General features: G+C 37.5%; 1 protein-coding gene across 2 annotated transcripts; it reads left to right on the top strand.

The window, feature by feature from the left end:
• The first annotated feature begins 1,553 nt into the window (after nt 1-1,553).
• Nucleotides 1,554-21,660, top strand: tgfb1a (transforming growth factor, beta 1a). Of its 2 annotated transcripts, XM_060875518.1 has the most exons (9): nt 1,554-2,193; nt 2,376-2,417; nt 2,627-3,741; nt 15,312-15,587; nt 15,936-16,013; nt 16,691-16,835; nt 16,991-17,141; nt 19,178-19,288; nt 19,373-21,660. In XM_060875518.1, exons 3-9 carry the CDS (start codon nt 3,411-3,413, stop codon nt 19,418-19,420), a joined length of 1,140 nt encoding a protein of 379 aa, XP_060731501.1. In that variant the 5' UTR covers nt 1,554-2,193; nt 2,376-2,417; nt 2,627-3,410; the 3' UTR covers nt 19,421-21,660. The 2 variants fall into 2 exon arrangements, with proteins under 2 accessions (XP_060731501.1, XP_060731509.1); XM_060875526.1 differs by lacking the exon at nt 2,376-2,417.
• The last annotated feature ends 335 nt before the right edge of the window (nt 21,661-21,995 follow it).

Here is a 21,995-nt window from a genome sequence, read left to right as displayed (position 1 = left end):
ACACTATATAGATATATCTATATAGTGTATATATCTATATACACTATATAGATATATACACTGTGTAGATATATACACTGTGTAGATATATACACTGTATATAGTGTATATATCGACATAGTTTATATATCTACACAGTGTATATATCTATACAGTGTATATATCTACATAGTGTATATATCTATACAGTGTATATATCTACATAGTGTATATATCTATACAGTGTATATATCTACATAGTGTATATATCTATACAGTGTATATATCTACATAGTGTATACAGTATATCTACATAATGTATATATATATATATATACACAGTGTAATATCTACATACTGTATATATCTACATAATTTATATATCTACACAGTGTATATATCTATACAGTGTATATATCTACATAGTGTATATATCTATACAGTGTATATATCTACATATACATTACACCACTGTAAGCATTGAGCTTCAATGCATATATCATTTGTGTTTATACTTTTGCAGGAGTGAAAATCACAAATGCCTAGGCTATTTGTCTATTTGTATTAAAATACAGAGTTACGGCATTACACCATACAGTTTTTGTAGAGACTTTAATTAGAATGCAGATGTTTTAATTAGACTTCATACTATAATTAACGACTAATAACAATGAGCGGTTATAAAGTGGCCACAATGCACTCTGTGCTGCTCTGGGCTGATTGAATAATTTTTAGTGTGTGTGTGTGTGTGTGTGTGTGTGCGCACACCCTGCATCCTGAATAGAATAGCAATCTATGTTTTCTTTGTCTTAGATGTCATTTTTATTTCCATGTTCAAAACAACAACAACAATATGCACCCAGTTCAGTCATGTTCCTTTATGCCCTGTTCATCACTTTAATTTTCAGAATCTAATATAGTGTCTGATACATAGTGAGTCATTACTCAGTGTACAGTATAGTGAGAGGAAAGTGAAACTATACTGTCACAATGAGTTGAGTGTCGCCGCTTTGCATAATGGAGGCTCTCTGGGAAAACCCGTCAGATGTGGCTACAGAGTTTTGGAGCCAAAATATTGTGAGAGTTTCTGTTAATAGTATTACTAAAAATCCATCGGGTGAGGACGGGGTTAACTAATGCAGTTAGATATGTGTTATAGCCAAATGGGCAGAAAAAAGTGTTAAAATGTTTAAAAACACAAACTGACAAAAAGATTTTCCTACCAGCATGAACAGTGAGGTCGAGAATCACAATGAGGATTCGTTTCTTATTGTAAACCATAAACCGGTTGTTTTTCTGTTCACAGATTAGGTTATAAATGAGGAATGAGGTCATCTTTGAACCTTTAAAAGTGATTTTGTCTTCTGCTTGAAAGCTAAAGCAAAACTACTGATATGTTATATGAGTGTGTGGAGTGTTTTCCCAGGCTGTACCTTGTCTTTATGGGAAACACAGGTAAAGTCAGCTGAGGCTGAACAGGCCAGGTCTTTGTGGAGGAATTGTATGGGACGTGTCACTTTGGCAGTTTAAATTGTGGTTAGTTTGGCCGACATCAGTGTCGCACAGCGCTGTCCATCTCATGTATGTGTGAGATAGAGATAGAGACGTTTTCCTAATTCGATCTGTCATACCATCACTTTGCTGTGGGCTGCGTGCAAAGCAGATGTTCTAGAGTCCGTTATGCTCATTTCCTGGGCGGAGAGCTTTGTGCTGTATTACTGAAGTAACAGGAACAAGAAAAAAAGGAAGAGAGAAGATATGAGAGCGAGAGGAATAGCTGTTAGTTAATAGGTTCTTTCACAAGTCAGTTTGACACCAACTAATTATTTGCACTGGCAAAAAGAGTCTGAAACAAGAAGGTTCCCTGAGCTTGAAGGAGCGTGAGAGAACACATGAGAGAAAGAGCGATACAGAGAGCAGAAGAGGAGGTGTGAAGAGAGTCCTCATCAGAGCTTGAAGCATAAAAGTAGACGGGTAGAAAAGGAGGAAAAGAGGGAGAGGGAGTGGGAGTGCAACCCGATCCCAGGACTTACACACCACCGGCAGTGAGAACACTCGCCTCATAACTTCAACTACTGCTGTTGCTACTGACGCTCTGTGTTCATCCAACACTCATTGTTTTTGGCTGTTTTTCACTTTCGTTTCAAATTTTATTGACTTTTCTCCAAAGGCGATTTGTTTGACTGTTCCATCACTGAGCAGAGAAACTACAAGGTATTTTCCAGAAGGATTATTTACCTTTCAATTTCCTTACTGCTCAGGAGTGTGTGTGTGTGTGTGTGTGTGTGTGTGTGTGTGTGTGAGAGAGAGAGAGAGAGAGAGAGAAACAACGTGTTGCTGGAAAGAAGCATGCAGGAGCACTTGGGGATTGTTTTGTTTTGTTTTGTATGTTACAGTGGACGACATTTTCATCAGCGGGACTTGAATTTATAATCAAGGTACTAACCTTCAAACCTTCTGAACCACGCAGTTTAAATTCTGATATAGATTTCTTTTCTGTTCAGCCTTACACAGCATTAACCTAAACTTGATCTTACTCTCAAGTTTCGCATGCTTAAAGTGTTAAAGTGTTAGGATTACTATTTCTGGCGACTCAGCATTTCTGTTTGTCTTCTCTCTTTGCTCTTGCTATCTGATTTGTCTGCAGGCTGTATCAAATCCACTGGGGGAATCTATCTAGCAAGCAAAGGGTCAGAAGATCAGGAGCTTCACAGTAGGACCAAAAAACCCTGACAGATATTTGAGAGGCTTTCTAACAACAACCTGTGAGAAAAATAAAACAGAACCAAGTAAGAGGCAGTAACTTGCACACAGTGCTTGTCATTGTGTCCATGAAGCAGGCTTTCTCCTAAAAGAAAGAAGTCTCCAGGACGGGGAGAGAAAGACGGGGATATCAGCCAGTCTTGTGGTCTTGAACAAGTGCTCCTGTGTGTGTTTGCCAGGAGAGAAGCAACATTGAAACCTGCAACTGAAAACTAGCTCGTGTTTGGAGCAAATGCTTATGTATTTGGTGTTTATTTGTGTTTGAGTGTGGCCCTGACATCACATGTGCTCAGACCCTGGGGAGCGCTGCCTTGCGTCCACCCTCTGAGCAAGTGTGTGGGAGAGACAGCGAGAAACAAGAGTGAGACAGTTTGGCAGGAGCTGAAGTGCGAGGCGAGGGCTAGTCACACACAAACTCTCCACCTTTGCATGTGTACTGTCTGGGTTTAGGATACAAATAGACTCTGTGTATCCTGGGAATTCCCTCCACTAATACACCCCAGCATTTATTGACTCTAATATTCCAGGTGCTTTCCATAAACTGCATCATCCTCATCAGTAACATCAATCAGCTGGTGAGCGTTTCATCTCTGTCACACCTGACGTCGACCTTACCTGAGTCAAGTACCTAAGTTTCAGTACTACAGTACATCACCATCACCATCACCATGAGGCAACTTTGTCTGGCACTCGCCGTTGTTTGCTTGGCATCTGTAGCTGCTGCCATGTCCACATGCAAGACTTTGGACCTCGAGGTTGCAAAGAGGAAGCGAATCGAGGCCATTCGTGGACAAATCCTCAGTAAGCTGCGCATGGCCAAGGAGCCTGAGCCTGAAAAGGATGCCCAAGAAGACAACATTCCAGACAGCATCATCTCACTCTACAACAGCACTGTGGAAACCACCACGGACCAACAGAGTGAGCTAGTTCCTGCCTCCCAACAACAGGAAGAAGAGGAATACTTTGGCAAAGAGATGCACAAATTCGACATGACTCATTGTAAGTACCTGAGTGGAAAGATTTGACCTGCTGAACCACTTTATTAGTGCTTATGTCGAGCTGTAGGATGCGTCCATGTGTATATCCACACAAGTAGCCATTAATGAGCACAATATGTGGAAGCTGTTTAATAGAGTGCAGTATACATGGCCACTGAAGGAAGAAATATGGAAAGGACAGGGCTGGTCTGACGTCACGCAATTCGGAAAGGCTACTTAACTCTTTTTCCCAAAAAAATGGAATTTGCGCCTGTTTTTTTGTGTCTGTGGTTAGCATTGAATTTCTTTGTCATGTCACAGTCCATGGTGGTTCTTAATGAAAAATAGACAGTCTGTGCTTTAAGAATTTGTAGTATTTGTTTTTTCCCTAGCCTACTACGAGCAATAAATTCAAAGAAAATTTCCAAAAGAACAAAACAGTTAGTATTTTCACACATCAAACCCATTTTTGCTCTCTTAGATGCCCCAAGTGCTTGTTCATAATGTACCTAAAATCTGAAGGTGATCACTAAATCACTCCAATCACTAAAATGATGTGTAAGGCTTTAAAACAGAGGCAAAAACAAATGTCTTATGCTGAAATCCAACAGTGTCCTGATTAATTTTAAATCAGACTTATGACTCATAATTCATTTGTTTATACTTGTTAAAAACGTCAGATAAGCTGTTTTCCGTTCCGACCGCAGGACAGAACCCCGGTTTACTGGGAAAAAAGGGTTACGTAAAAGTAAGAGTAACTGCCCGAGGCATCGTCTACATCTCCCCCATATGACTACAACAATTATTAGCAGTTCTGTTGTCACTCACGTCTCTATACACTTTGTTATGACTTGTAGGCAAAATAAACCATCCAATTATAGTCAGTGGAGTCAAAACAACGAACAAACAAACTAAAATCTGAAGGAAAAAACTAACAAACTAAAATCTGAAGGCACACCTGAAGGAAAAATAGTACTGTAGTATTGTTATTTTAAAGCATACTCAAGTAAAAAAAAAAAAAGGTACCCTGTTTAAACGGTCTCATTGAATGTAATTCCTGAGAACAATAATGAGAGAAATTTTTATTTACTTGACGCAGCTTCTGTTCAGGATCAGAATCTACAAGCCACACTTGAGGTGAACATACGCCTTATTAGGAACTGATGTACACTTTTAGTGTGAAAGAGGAGGTCCATGTTTGCCAAAATGTTCACACCAAGACTGTCATCAAAGGGCATCGTCGTATATTAGCGTACGAGCGATACTGTTTCAGGATATGTGATATTCAGAGATTTAAACATTCAGAAATTTAAACATTATTAGCAGAAATAATAACGTTGATTATTTGAATATGGAAATGTGCTGATGATTTGAACTAGCTAAAGCTTACTTAAAGATACAGCAGTTCTGCCAGGAAGCAATAACTATTATAATACATATGGATTTTTTGTGGCTATAGTAGTATAATATTAGTTACTGTTCCCAGCTTCTTGGGTTTTTGACTGTAGTTTTTGATCTCACAGAAAGCTCATGAAGTATTAGCGTGAAATGAGCAGACTTATATAATATAATTTGGGTTTCCGTTTTTATTAAAATTCAAGAGAATAAATTTCAGATTTGTGAAGCTATTTAATGTCTTTGGATAAGGCTTATATTTTACATACTATTATTATTAACATATTAAGAGGGATATAAATATATATTTGAAATGGGCTTAACATAGAAGCTTGTGGGACCCCATATGGCACTGGCTTGGAATAATCTACATTTCCTGTGTTTTCAGGTTTTTCTATGCATTTTAAAGCCGTGGTCAACAGGATCAAACGATACTTGATTACTGACAACGTGCTTAGTAACTAAAAACAAAATAACTGATTGAATGCAACCGAATTTGGCTGGATGATTACTGGGCATATTTAACATGGGAGAGGAAAAGGTTGGTCAAGAACGGATTCAGGAAGAGACAGAATTACTTTGGCAGTGGGCAGGAATAGGATTTAAAGAACAGTTCAGTGCACATCTCTGCTGAATTCTAATGCTCATGCTAATACAAGTTTTCAATCATAACTCTCATAATTAATAAATAATTAAGTGTTATTTTGAGGGTATTAATACTTGACTCAAGTGTTGTGGAATACGTTTGCTCGTACTCAATGTTATTTCAAAGAACACGTTGTCTATACTTTTACTTGCGTATAATTTTTTTCCACGACAGTGAATATTATCAAATATCTGTCATAATTATAGTCATAGTTCAGTTCTTGATCATTTGCTGTTTCTCTAAAGCCACAACGACAACGAGTCACAAACATCATACAATAATCACAGAAGGGATTTCATAGGGACTTCACATAAAAAGGGGAATAATAAGGGGCACAACATGGAACTTGGAGGGACAACAAGCTTTTGCAGAATTTCTTGTATTACATACTATTTATCTCAGTCAAAAATAGTTGCTGTTATTTGTTTAAAGCATTGAAGACAGATGGTTGTTAACATGTATTAGTCATCCAGGCACAGCGGCAATTAAATTAAATAGCAGTAGGGATGATTTAAAAAGAAAAAAGAAACACCTGGTGTGTGAATAATATGTAGTAGTAAAAAATATACAAAGAAATTACAAACAATTTTTGTAAATGGTTAAGGAATGATTTTAATAATGTTTTCTTTAAAACCAGCTGAGTTTGATTCACATTGGACTCTATGGTCCAGTTCATATATGATTGTAGATTCAGCATGCATTGATATTTAGAGATGGACTGTATAGTTTTGTGTGAATATCATGTATACATTATTATAAATGCAAAAATTTAATTACAATATATTACGATAAAGGAAAATAGTGTAGGAAAACTTTCTTCGTACTGGAAAAATAAAATAAATACAAGAAATAAATACAAGCCCTAGACTCACAAATAGATGACAAATGTTCGGTTAATGTTTACATCTCATTTAAAGATCAAAAAAATGTCTCCTGGTCTTTTTTCCCCAATCTTTAACTCTCCAGTTTGTGTGTCTGACAACACTGAAGCATCAGATTCCTGTTCTTGGCTCACAGGAGTGGAACCTGATGTGGTCTTGTGCTGTTTGTAGTTCATCTTCATCAGTGATTGATGCCTTGTGTTTTTTAGGATGATTTTCTGCTCACCACAGTTGTAAGAGTTTATTTGAGTTACCATGAAGTAGTCTTTCTGTCAGCTGGAACCTTCCTGTAAATCTGGCCAATCTGTTCTGACTTTATTCATCAAGTCCACTCATTGGATCCTTTTTTTGGTTTTCACATCATCCTGTCTGGGAAAATCACAGACAAAGATCATCATCCTCCCAATAGTCTGACAATAATTTCTGACACACATTACTGGCAAATCTGTGAATTTGCATTAAACAAGTTGCTCAGTCATTGTCTGCTGGTGTTTAGCGCTAGTAGTGTAACTCTTTACTACTGCACATGTCATAACTAACCAGATTATTGGTGTTATTTAGGTGTTTCTACAGGATTTGTCATTTAGGTAGCAGCTTTAATCTGGTTTAAGCTATAATAATACTCTGGTTACAAACGCCCAAGTCAGATAAAGATCAGATTATTGGTGTGTATGTAAACACACAGAGAACAGAATCTTTTTGTTTTGACCTCATGCTTAAGTTATTTCTACTCATGGTTGTTAAGCAATGGAAATAAATGATATACTCTAATGCACACAAAAAACTCATGTCTTATCTGACTCTTCTTAAATTGTCCATCATGATATTGTGTAGTTTCTGATGGGTCCTGGAGCTTCTTTTCTTCCTCTTTTTCATCTTATTTTTCTTCTTCTTCTTCTTCTTCTTCTTCTTCTTCTTCTTCTTCTTTCTTCTTCTTCTTTGTATTATTATTATTTTCTTCTTCTTCTTCTTCTTCTTCTTCTTCTTCTTCTTCTTCTTCTTCTTCTTCTTCTTCTTCTTCTTTCTTCTTCTTATTTGTATTATTATTATTTTCTTCTTCTTCTTCTTCTTCTTCTTCTTCTTCTTCTTCTTCTTCTTCTTCTTCTTCTTCTTCTTCTTCTATTTCTTCTTCATTAATGTGCAACATTAGAACACCAGGTCATATTCAGTTTTTCTTTTACATTTTTTTGTGCATGACTCTAAGAGTATCTATGACTTTGCTGTGTATTGTTTGTGTTGTTGCTCCCATGTGTCAGATTGCTAATCAGGCAATGTTCAAACAGGCTCAACAGGCTCTTAGAATTGGCTAAAAACATCTAAAATAAACATCTAAACATTCACCTACTTTGGCCATCTGCTCGTTTAATAGCTCTTAAGGTCCTCATTTGAATTTTTTCTTTTTTATGGCACTGCAGGCTGCTCTTCTAACTCATGAACCTGCTGTTAGCAATTTAGGTCCATCTGTTGATAGGTAAATAGACGTTTTTTGAAGCTTGCTACCCGCCTTCTTTTTATCACCGCTCCTCGATTCCACTTTAACCACTTCAAACGAAAGGTGACATTAACACAAAGCCCTTGATCACAGATGTACAACAGCGAACAAAGGCACGGGAGACAGGGGGGTTTCGTTCAGGCCTTAACCGTCGTCACATAAGAAAACTTTAAAATAATTGTTTTGAGAAGATGGAATGGACATTCCCGTTGCCCTCAATTTTCATCTTATCTTTTTTCTTCTCTGGTCCTCTGAGAGAGGGGGCTTCCTGTAATTTGATCACTGGCCACCTTGGGCTCTCTCTTTTTATTTCTCGCTCTCTTTTTCTGTTTGTGGCAGAACTATTTGCTAGGAAGGAAGGCTGGTGATGCGTGCTGTGTGAGTCAGAATTAAACAGTCCCAGGGGGAGCAGTGAATTTCCTGCTGACAGGCGTTCTTACAGAGAGAACTATCATCTAACCTCTCTAAGTGTTCTTTCTCTGTTGGTTTATATGAGTATTAGTGTGCATGGGAGGATCTGTGGACAAGTGTGTGTGTGTGTGTGTGTGTGTGTGTGTGTGTGTGTGTGTGTGTGAACATGTGTGTGAAACTTCTTCACTGAATTCAAGTCAAATGAACCTCCACACAGCTATTACCAAATAAGTGTGTGCTCTCTCTGTCTCTCTCTCTCTGTTTCTCTCTGTTTCTCTCTCTCTCTCTCTCTCTCTCTCTCTCTCTCTCTCTCTCTTGAAAAAGATGAAAAAAGCATCTCTGCCTGCCAAAGCTAAGTTTAGCAGGATTGTTTTAGCCAGAAACGCTCCAGCACTTCCCAAGAATTCACAAGAGTAATAAAGTCGCTCCTTTAATAGTCGCTTTCTCTCCCAAATGCATTTTCACTGTTTTGCTCATTAAATACAAAACACCCTCCAGGAGATCTGATTTATTGACCACTCTCCATAAAGAGGTGCATTCTTAAACGTAAGGCGGTTTATTTTCTGTTCCTTGTGTTGAAGACGTGTAATGTGTGCATTCTACTCAGGCTTCTGCATCTACGCTGTACTTTTAACAACGTCTTGTTGCACACGATCAACAGATGACTCAGAAGTTTACCTTCTCAGCAGTCTTAAAAAAACATTACTTTGACTAATATCAGATTAATAACCAATTTTGAAACCACTTTTGTGATATTGTTAGTTGACAGGTTTTATTTTTGTACACTTACACAATGTAAAGTGGTTTATTCGGTACATATGATCCAAGCTAACTCTGGCTTGTCGTGACGGTAGATAGGACCCTAGATTGGTATGCGCTCATGTTTAAACATCGTTATAAATGTTTCGAGGCCCTAATTCCCAATTGGCTTTCTCTAATTCCATATATGGTAAACAGGAAAGTTGAAACCCATTCATTTAAACCAAAAACCACTACACTTTCAGTTCCATGTTCTGTACTTTCATGTTATTTGTACCTTAATTGGACAATGTAATGTATACTTGCTTGTAATTTCTCCTTCAAAGGCATTTTGTAGTGGTGGTGGTGATGGTGATGGTGATGGTGGTGTGTGGGAGGCTGGGGTTTGGGCATGGGGGGGTGTTGGTCGAAATAATCCATCTTATTACATTTGAACTGTTTTTCATAAGCACTGCTGATGACAAAGTGTTGATGAGTCAGCAACACGCAATGAAAAATATCTACCTAAAGCAACTTAAATATAGAGGGTGTTCGAGTCAACCTGTCACTGATAGGAAAAGTGCCGGAAAGAAATCAGCCCCAGCCTCTCTTCTTCATATATCAGTCTTATATTTCATTGTTTATACTAAACTTAATTTAAACAGGTTTCTTAATTCTACATTAACAATTCATTTACATGTGAAACCAATTTCATGTGAAATCTCATGAGGATCACTTGGAGGGAACTACAGTATTACTAAATAAAACACGTGATCGAACAGCACAGTGATAATGTGTGTCTTGTATAACACCGTCGTAGTGTTGTGGGTTTGATTCTCAGCTCAGGTGTGAGCTTGGTGTTTGATTTTATTCAGGACTTTGAAAATACCTGCACAAGTCGTGTCAACCCTACGAGTAAATATTCAATTCAGTCATACGGAACCGGTAAAAAAGCCAAACAATCTGCCTAAAATCATGAAAGCTTATACTATCTTTTTATTTAAATCTTGCTTAGCCATGCTAGCTTATTTATCCCAGCCCCCCCAGTCGATTTCAGTTGATTGGCCGAGATTAGATAATGTGTTGGTGTCCATGTCTGATTCTTTTGTTTTAGAAATAAGGAAGAAAGATCAACATGAATTTCATATCTATAAATATCTGCCTCACGCTGCACGAGTTGGGTTTGGCCACAGTATGATTTACTGTAATTTCTAAATTTAGGACTTGTTGCTTGATTCCATTTAGATACCATGAAGATGGCCTTGGACTACAATCGCTATGATAGATTTATTACTGCAAATGAGACGAACAGTTAAATAACACTCAAGTAAAAAGTTAAATAATAATTGTACATTTTTGACCAAATAGTACACAATCTTATAAGTGAAATGTTTTATAATCACAGTATCTGGTGTCACCCAGATGAGGATGGGCTTCGTTTTTGAGACTGGAACCTTTAAATGTTTCTTCACCTCGAGTTTGCACATTAGGTAAAAAAAAACAATTTTCAAATATCAGATTAATAAATTAACAAATAAAACTCAGTTGAACTGAACAAACATAATATGTCCAACGTGAAACATTAGAAAAGCTCAGTGCGTAGCCAAATGTTGTAATGTTATGTGGCGGCCATCTTGAAGAACGTTCTTGAAGAGCTCAAACTGTGAGGTGATGTGGATGACACTAATAAAACGTTTAACTTAAATCTTTAAATACGGATAACACAAACTTTTTTTTAAATAATATTACTTAGCTTAACAATATGCTTAAAGCTAGCAAAGGTGTTTTGTTTATTTGGGGCTCCAATCGTACACATTCGATTTTCCCCGATATGTTCCTTTAAGTGGTTATAGCACACTGCTTTAAGCCTGCACACATGCCAATGGTCTTAGTATTAAATGCCTTTCTGTGTAAAAATAGAAGACAGATTTTGGAATGTTGAAGGGGAGAATTCCGTATGCCCGGGAATACCTTTCCCGAAATGGCATGAAAAAAAGGAGATGGAAATAGCTTCGGAATAAAGTATAGATTTGCCTCTATTAAAGTTTATATAATTTTATATGCGCGCTAAAACTGAACGAGAGTTTGTCAGAATTGTTAAACTGGTTGCCAGTGTGAAGGGAGCACACGCAACCCTTAATAAACTATTTGGAGCGATTCCATTCAGACGTCCTTCACTTCTCCTCTCCTTTTTTTTCATATCGTGTCATTACCTCTGAGAGATTTCGCTGAGCAAAGCAACGGTGTAAGAGGCACCATGGAGCAACTGAGTTCACAGGAAAGAGAGTGAGGCAGATGGATGGATGAATGGATGGATAGGAGCAGTGTGCTTTGGAGGCTGGTATTTAAGCTTGCTGGAACGTGGCTGCGCCCGTCGATAATGATAGGTCTGCCATTGTGCCTGTTAGGACAGCTGTCCTGAGCTTACCTGAACGTGTGCCTACACACACACACACACACACACATACACACACACACATACACAGACTCCCTCCACCTTCCTGCCAACAAAAGGATCTCTGTCTTCTCTCAATTTTCCACTCCTGCAAATACATACAGTTCTTTTTTAAATCTGGAAAAAAAAAATTGCCAAATAGTATGGATCAGTCTTTCCCAACCCAGTCCTTAGGGCACCTCATTCCACATGGTCCACATTTTTTTGCTTTCTCCCAAGACTGAACACACCTGAACCAGGTATTTAGTGGGAGGGAAATGAAAGAGAGCAAAAATGTGACAAAAGCCTGTGGAATATTTGGAAACACGAGTACGGATATTAATTTCAGTCGAGATTCAACATACATACACACACACACACACACACACACACACCTTATAATGTGTGTGGATTCAGTAGGGATTTTTCAGCTGCCAGCCGCACGTCTTGCGCCATCAGTGAGTCAGTGTAAAGTGTAGGCGCTAAATAATTTCACCAATTACAGCAGATTTCAATAGAGAGAATTGTGCGTGTCGAGGCAGTATTTATACACGAGGATGACTGTTGCGTACTTACCGTATTATGAAGGATGACGGTAGTGTATGGGGCTTGACGGTTAATGAAATAAATCAGCCTATGCTGAGTGTGTGCAGAAACACACACACACACACGCACGCACGCACGCACACACACACACACACACACACACACACACACACACACACAGCTACTCAGGACACTCTTGACATTTTTGCTATTCTATGGAAATTCCCACCATGAATGTTGTCTTCAGTCGTATATAGTATATTATATTAGTATATATCAGCACATTATTAGAGCATTATGAGGCATCATTAGAGTGTATTAAAATAGAATTGTAAGGACAATTATACTGATTTATTAATATGGACTTCAAAGATTCAAAGAAATTGTCTGTGACATTGTCGGTAGTGTTTGGTCAGTCATGAGGGTGATGACAGAAGGAAACTGAAAACCAGAAGTAATGTTTTAATTTTCCCACAAGGTTTAATGCCAAGTGAAACTTTTAGCCCATTCAACAATGTGGTTTCGAAAAAAAAATGTAAAAGGTTTAGTGAACGGTTTCATTCTAGCTGTATTTCCCCACTCTTAATGATTCGCTATAGATTTCCTGCTAACTGAAGCTTCTGCAGCTTGTTGCTTTTTTGTTGTTTTGTTTTTCTACCTGAATTATTTTTAACATGTTTAATTTGATGTATAATCACTCAACTTTCACAAATCCCCATTTTATTTCTTTAATTAGGATCAGAATATTTAGCGCAGTCGTTTAAGTTTAATAAATAATTCGAAATAATATATTTTTTTAATTTAATGATTTTAATGGAAATGATATTAAGCACAATCATTTATCTTCAGTTTCAGGTTTTATAGTTTCGTGTTTCTTTACTGTTTTTGTACTGTACACAAATCGTTGCAGAAAAAAATGTAGTATGTAGGTGCAAAAAAATGAAGCGTGAAAATCATGTGCATGTTTATGAAAGGAGCTCCAGGATTTCGACACACTGATTGCACAACTGATCTCAAATGATGACAAAGATGATGTGACTTTAGTAAATAGCATGACGTCTTTTTATATTGAAGCGTATTGACATGTAAGAATTACTGGAACAAAAGTGTATGGATTGTACTGGCAAGTGTGTGTGTTTGTGTGTGTGAGTGTGTGTGTGTGAGTGTGCATGTGTGTGAGTGTGCGTGTGTGTGCGCGTGTGTGAGTGTGCGTGTGTGCGCGCGTGAGTGTGTCTGTGCGTGTGTGTGTGTGTGAGTGTGTATGTGCGCGTGTGTGTGTGAGTGTGTGTGTGTGTGTGTGTGTTCGTTTGTGTGTGTGTGTGTGTGCGTGTGTGTGTGTGTGAGTGTGCATGATTTGGAGATTCATGAGTTGGAGATTTCAAAGAAAGGCAGAAACAGATAGGTGATTCTTTCTTTCTTTCTTTCTTTCTTTCTTTCTTTCTTTCAGCCCTTTCTTATCATTAAAAAATAGCTGACTCACACAACACATGATGCTGCAGACCTAATATTGCCTTGCTGGGGTAAATTGCAAGGCCTCAGTGGCAATATGCGCCCAAATTAATTGCAATGGCTGCAGTGTTCTACATAACAGTAATACAGTAAATTGTACACTCCACTCGGCAGGTGACTAGTGTGGACTAACGTGTGCACCGTAGCCTAATATCAGAGTAGGTGCTACAGGTGCTTTTCATTGAGCACCACATACAGCAGGATGTCTAACTCCCTCCTTCTCACCCTTTTCTAGTAGCTCTTTGTGGTTGCTGGGAAGTGAGTCAGATACACATTCCTAATTATTTCCAGCAGTAAATGTAAGACCATCTTTGCTGACTTTTAGCTTTTGGCTAATGCTCAGTGACATCAACATTACAGGTGATCAAACTCAAGAATCTGTCCATAAGAATCAGGATATGTTACCTGACCCAGGCATAACCATGACATATACTGGACATAATGTCAGATTCTGTCATAAATGTAATGTGCAGTCTAGACACATGATATTGGTAGATTCTTGACCCTTTGCAATAAGACATTAAAAAATGTAAGAATAGTAATAAACTGATATGACAGTTTATAACACAGGGCTAGTAACACCTTAAGAATAAGATCTTGATACCTAGAATTTATATAGCCTTCGCTCTTTGTCATAAGTCTAAGATGTCATGTGCTGTCATAACATGACATGGGAGTTTATGACACAGAACAGTAAATGCACAGAACATTTACTGACTAATATCTTGACACTCAATATTGATAATACAGTTAATATTTCTAATGCGCTGTGTAATAAGACCAACATAACATGTAATATACGTAATGCCAGATCACAAGCGTTTTAATAAATTCATAACAGTTCATAAACAGGGTGAAGATACATGTTAAGAATAAGATCTTGATACTCAGTAGTGATTGACACTTGACCCTATTTTAAGACTGTTTTAAGACAGACTTGTCATATATGTAATGCCAGATGTCATATGCTGTCATAACTTTTGGTAAACTATGCTTATAACACAGAACAAGTAATGTGTTAAGTTTAATAGCTCAACAATCACTACTGATAGAGTTTTCACCCTGTTTAAGATGTGTGTAATAAGAATAATATAACAGACAATTGTGTCATTTGTCATACACCAAATGTCATATGTCATACGTTATAAATAATCATGGCCATTTATTACACATGACAATTAACATGTTAAAATCTCAGCACTCAATATAGAGACTTACTTCCTTCATGTCACATAAGACACACATAGCCATGACATACACTTAATGCTAGATGTCACATTTTGTCACAAATTGCCTTGGAAGTTTATGATTTGTGAGTATGTGCCATAAGAATGACATAACTATGTCATATACCTGACATACAGTATGATTGTATATGACTTCAAATATCATACTATTTATGATTAATGATCATTATAGCTGTTGTGATTTTTAATGTCTTGGACGATTGTACCATTCCTTTGTCATTTATTAGCATATTATTCTGTATGATAATAATTAACGCTAATAACTAACTAATAGAAGTTTCTCTTTATTGCAGGGACCAATAATTTTACAGATAAAAAGCAGATGTATTTTGATGTGGGTGAAATGAAGCAGAACATCAAGAACTACGAACTCCTGACACAAGCCAAGCTCAGGCTGCGTTTGAAAGACATGTCGATAAAACGTGGCTTGTCGCAGAGACTGGAGATCTACAAGGGTCTGGGCAGTTCTGCTAAATACCTGGGTTTCCATGACATCTCCAACGATTTGCAAAACAAATGGATTTCCATTGACATAACAGCTACGCTCAAAGAATGGCTCCAGTCTCCTGGTAAGTGACTTAGCATAGTATCTTATTAAGCATGCATGCATTGTATGTATGGGTTACTAAAGGAAGGCAGTGTTAGCAATTTGGGTGACAATCAGCTTAATTCAGCACCACAGTAAAGATGCAGACAGTCAACAGCATATAACAACTAGTCCATTTAACTGATCCTCTACCACACTGATTCATTTATTTAGTAGCTGTGTTGACATTATACTCTATTTAGGGTATCAGGTGATTGCACTTGTGTACACTTGTGTTCTGGGGACATTCTGGGAACATTTATTACACAAAGGATCATTTAAAATGAATTCCATTGGACCATAATAACTATAATAATCTACCCCTTGACAGAAAACGAGCAAGGATTTGAGCTGAGGCTATACTGTGGATGTGGGAAGACTGTTGAGGCTTTCAACTTTGGCATCTCAGGTTTGATCACTTATTTTATCATCTGTGCATTGCATCAATTATTAAGGTAGGATTTCTAAAAGAAACATTGTTGAGATCAAAGCCCAAGACAGGACCAAATGCCGGTCAGTCCAAGACGTCCAGGTCAATAGAGAAAATAACTCTAGATTTGACTGAAGTCCAAAGCCAGACTATTTTTGGTACTACTTTTTGCTACGACTAATACAGTAGACCTACCTAGAGGGTGAAAAAAATGGCAAATGATTAAAGTTGGGAAAAAAGGCAACAAAGGCAGAACAATATGGCCAATCATATGTGGACACATGATCTTCACATGTTAGACATCCCCTTGGATATTAGCATGAAGCCAACACCTTGTCTTAATGCACGTCACTTTGTGCACAGAGACACTGTCATGAAGTTAGAAGCATGCAAGTTTCTAGAAGGTCTTTTTATGCTGTAGCATTATTAACTCCACTCCTCACTAGATCTATGGTGCGCAATCCCTGAAAACCATCTCTGCATTAACCACCTTCCATCTTTCTACTCTACTCTGTAGACACGCAACATGTATTGGCACAATGCATCCTGGTAGTTAGAGTTCTCCTGGGAATCACCATTCTTAAATCAGGCTGAAGTTGTATCATGTGAGTATGATGACATTAAAAGACATGACATATCTGTATGTGTGTTCTCAGGTATGACTGAGAACAGAGGAGACAAACACACTCTTGCCAACTTAATGGCCAAACCGTACATTCTGGCCATGTCTGTTCCTTCTGATGGTCATAGCAGCTCATCACGCAAAAAACGATCTCCAACACCAGAACCAACATGTGACGAGTGAGTCGGTTTCTCTCACTTCTGATAAAACCTTTCATCATTACCACTCTATCTTCTCCAATTTCTCTCATTCATTCTGTCATTTTGTGTAAAAGACTGTGACTTTGTCTCACTAGATCTTACAAATCTTTTTACTCTTTGTTTTTTTCTTCTAGAAAAACAGAGACGTGCTGCATGAGGAAACTCTACATCGATTTCCGGAAGGATCTCGGCTGGAAGTGGATCCACAAGCCTAAAGGATACTTTGCCAATTACTGCATGGGCTCATGTGCATACATCTGGAATGCTGAGAACAAATACTCACAGGTAGGAAGAACATTTCTGTACAGGGTCCATATAGTATTTTATATTTTTTTTTTATTTCATGTCACAGGTGAATAAAAGATGAATTTAATTATTTATCATGATCTGATTCCGGAAATAAACGTAGAGTCATCTTCTTCAACAAGAAAATATCTGCGTACATTTTAGCCAGTGCTCCCTTATGATCAGTCATCAACCAGAACAACATTCCAGCATTTTCCTTCTTCCTGCCTTGGTCATTTCCTGAACACGTTTCCTGTTGAACATTATGTTGAGACAGTCGTAGAAAAAAATCTTGTGCTAATGAATTTGTTGTGGAAAAGACTATTGGGGCACAAAGCGCTGCTTTAAAAATGTTCTAATAACATTAATAAATTCTAAAACTCAGGCACGAAGAAGAAATACAGATGTTCTGTAAGAAATCGAACTAGTCTAATTAGTATCCAGCTATAAATGTATAAAATTATAAGTATAAAAATTTTATGTGCTCAAGTCTAAAAATTGAAACAAAAATGAGCCTTTTTAAAAGTCTGCTTATACTGTAAAAATGAATTCAGTGGTGTTTTTATGTCAAAGTTAACTCTTCTAACTAAAGCTGTTGCTGATTCTATTCAAGATGTCAATTTGCCAGGAAACGAAATCTTGCTGATCAAAAAAAAAAAAAAAAGTTTGCTGATCATATGAATGATAAATTTTACACAGGGTGATATTGAATTAATCAGAAGTAAAATATCACGTAAATAACCAAAATATTCCATCAGCTAGAACTGAACTTGCTGCCTTGCTGGTTTTATGTTAGCTACTGGAATTGATGCTAGTCTAACTTAGCATTAGCAATGAAAAAATATGCAAAAGTCTTTGCAAATGAACGAAATGTACTTCAACATGCTACAGAGACAAAGAAATCTCCTCGATTTAAACTAACTGACGCTTTCTACGTCGTACTGAAACAATTTAATGAGGTAGCGCTGGTGGACGCTAATCCTCAAGATCCATAGCTAAATGTTAATGATGCTAAACTGAAATGTTTGGATATATACTGTAGATTGATATAAAGCATACGGTGTATTGTAACTGTGATGTACTTTAAATGGTATATGAACTGACAGTTCTTAATCCTGGAATGAGATGTTAAAGAGACTTGAGCATTAGAGCCTTGTTTTTGTTGAAAAACACACCAATGAGGCATTCACGGCATGTTTTAATAAATGAGTAATGCTATCCTGTAAACCTGTACATCCTGGGATTCATTCCAAATTTTTAAAAGCACATGTATATGACTGAGGTGAGGCGTGATGAGAAGGCTGATGGAGTGCATTAATGAGGTTCAGTCTTTAAACCTGGTTTGTGCCAATACATGTTGCGTGTCTGCAGAGTAGAGTAGAAATTCAGTGTGGTTTTTTGTTTCTTGTTTCTATGCACTTCATATATTATTCATACATCTGGGGTATTAGACAGGAGGCTTAATGGGAGTCTGAGGCTCAAAAAGGAGCTTCTTCACATTTCTATTCATTCTGTTTTTAACTTTCTTAAATTTAGTTTGTTTTTGTGTACAGTCTCAGGGGAAGTAGGTCTCACTAATTTTCATTTCTTAACTAATTAAAGTTATATGCTGTAGATAACTGTGTACATGACAAACAAAATCTCGAATCTTGAGGCTAAATTCTAATCCAAATCCAAATTCTCTACTGATCTATTAGTAGAGGATATTCGAGTAAAATGGATTTAGCAAAATGTGAAGCAAAATATGACATTTATTCAGCAGCAGCAGCAGTCATTCAGATCATTCCTAATGATCTACTGGGTTCATGTCATGTTCCTTAAATGTGGTGAAATGAAATAAGATTTAAATATAATAAACTCTATTAAAAAGTGAATTTAAATGAGCGCTCTCTAGTTCCTTATTTTCTGCTTCCTTCCTCACGCTTTACCTTTTGCCCGTCTCTCATTGTCACACTCATCCATGCAGAAACACACGACTGTGCTCCTTTACTACACTCTAAACTACCCTCTCTGGGGTGTTTCCTTTTGCTTTACAGATTTTAGCCCTTTACAAGCATCATAACCCTGGTGCGTCGGCTCAACCGTGCTGCGTACCTCAAGTCCTGGAACCTCTTCCTATCATGTATTATGTGGGCAGACAATACAAGGTAAGAAACATCTCAAAACTTGTTTAGATTAACATGATGATTATAGAAGATGATTACGAATCCTTGTGTCTCTCTTCTGTTCAGGTGGAGCAGCTGTCCAACATGGTAGTGAAGAACTGCAAGTGCAGTTAATGGCTTTGACGTTCCTTCAACTCGAGTTCTCTCCTACACACGCACACACACACACACACACACACACACACACACACATATACAATGATGGGGACTGAACGTCTCTGAGGAAGAGCATGGAAAGACAGCAGAAAGGACCATAAGAGGAGAAGCAGACCAAGTTATGAAATAGAGTAAAGAAGACTCCTGAATTCTAGTCCTCAAAGACAACCTAGTAGACATACAACAACAACAACAACCAAAATATATACTTCATTTCATTTTAGAATTTACTTCACTACTGTATTGCTATTAATTTATTGTAACTTAGGACAAGTTGCATTTTACCGTGTCCCATAAAACTACATACTGTAACAGAGGTACACTGCTAATTTATTTCCATATGGTGCTGTGGAAAAATAAAGGGATGAGCAACATCCGTCTGAGGACAATCCATCCAGTGTTCTGGAGAAAAGAGATAAATAAATGAATGTGCTTACCAGCAAATACCCAGATGTTTGCACTAATTCGTGGACACTGAATCCCTCGAGGACAGCAACAATGGACCACAAGGACTGTTGACCTCGGGTTTTTTCAAAATATGGACAGAACCTCCAGTCATTATTCTGGACAGCTACATGTGTTAGCCCCTTACTAATAAAGGGGGCTTTACGTTGACTCCTTGACTGAAGGTTTCATTGTGCTGTATATTTTTAATTTGTACCTAAGTCAAACTCAAAGTGCAAAGCTTTGATATTCTACACATCTAGTGAGCAGTTCGTGAGACATACAGAGGCTAGGGGTTTGAACGACTACTAATTTTTACTAGTTGACTAGTAATCGACTAGTCGTCTTTTCCAGGTAAAGTGTTTCAGGACGTTGCTATTTCAAGGGATTTCTTTTGTGTGTCACAAACTTCAAACTACATTTTAATTAACAGTCAGTTCCTCCAGGATTTCATGAGTTTCTGATTGTAGAAATTAACACAAAACTCTGTCAAGCAAACTCTGAGATATCCGGAAGAGCTTGCACTTTTTAGTGAGTCAAAGCCACCTTCAATTCACGTGCGTCAAACGTATCATAAGAAGTGATAATGTACTGTATGTTTCTTCACTGGTTGGAGTGTAAAAGAACAATCTGCAGTAAAATTAACCATTTTTGTCAAAATCAATCACCAAAAAAAAAATTCTGGAGGAACTGATTGGTGCAACATTTGCACAATAATAAACCGGTGTATCGTATGGCACTTATGTATTTACGTAACGATGTACGTTGTTAAAATGCACTCGTGTGGATGAAATGGCGGCTCAGCTGAATTCTGGAAAATAAGGAAGCAGAGGAAGCTCCTTATCACTTAGTAACGGACAAAGGATTCAAAATCTACAGAAAAATCAGGAAGGTTTTTCATCTAGGAATCTTCATCTACTTTTTTTTTAACTATAAAACTCTCTGAACGTTTCACTCAAACATCTCCATGATGAATAAAATAAAACAGACTCCATTAAAATGTCCAGCTGAGTCTTGTGAAACTGACGTCAGGATTTTCTTTATGTACTAAATATTTTCACACTAATAAAATCCTGCTTTCTGTAGTCAACTGGTCTGTAAATCTTCTCATGGATGTTTTTTTAACATTTTCCTCAAATCATCCAACCCTCGTTTTTTTTTTTTGTTGGAGTAGAGCAAAGGCCTGTTCGTGGTCCTTCACCTGTGTTTAATGTGCACATCTCTGTTCTTTGTCCAGAGGAGAGAGTGAGTCTCTTTTCTCTGAGTTTGGCCTTGATGCGTTGACGTGTACAGTAAACACAGTGAAGGTATTTATAGCGTCAGTCTGCTTACTTTCACGCTCCCGAATGAAACAGGTTCGCTCGTTGTGTTGGTTTAAGAGCGCACTGATACAAACACAAACACCTGGACTTCCTCCAAAGACCAATATTTTGGGATGGAAAGATGTTCTGACCTCGTGTAGAGGTGAAATATAATATTAATATTTTGTAGGATGTTTTAGAGTTTTATTTTGTTTTTATTATTATTATTATTATTATTATTATTATTATTATTATTATTATTATTATTGTATTGTGTGAAACAAATATTTTTTTTTTGTATATTTCAGTTCTATCTTGTTGTAACTCCTTCTGTTCACGGCTATCATACTGGTTTATATTTGCACCCAGATTATTTCATTATTTTCACACATGCTGTTGAAATAAACCAAAGATTTTGCAGAGGGATGCAACCAGAACATGTTACAGACTAAAGTTCACGTTTGTGGCTTCTTTTTTTTATATATAATAAGAAGAAAAATGGAAAAAAAAAGTTAACAATGTTTGACAGCCGTTCATGTAGAAAAGATAAAGGGGTGGAAAAACACAGTGGGCAAGATAGTGTGGCCGTGCACATGCTTGTGTGTGTGTGTGTGTGTGTGTGTGTGTGTGTGTGTGTGTGTGTGTGTGTGTGTGTGTGTGTGTAAAAGCCGCTGGTAAACAGTGCACACCTGTTTGTCCTGGAGTCTCTCATCCCTGCCAGGCACAGTTGGGCTTCACATGAAAGTGAGGAAAGCACAAAGTTCCCGAAAGACAGACCTCCTCCTCGT

Source organism: Tachysurus vachellii, chromosome 1, assembly GCF_030014155.1.
Source record: "Tachysurus vachellii isolate PV-2020 chromosome 1, HZAU_Pvac_v1, whole genome shotgun sequence".
NCBI lineage: Eukaryota > Metazoa > Chordata > Actinopteri > Siluriformes > Bagridae > Tachysurus > Tachysurus vachellii.
Note: the sequence above shows the minus strand (reverse complement) of the source record. Positions and strands in the feature narration are given on the sequence as shown.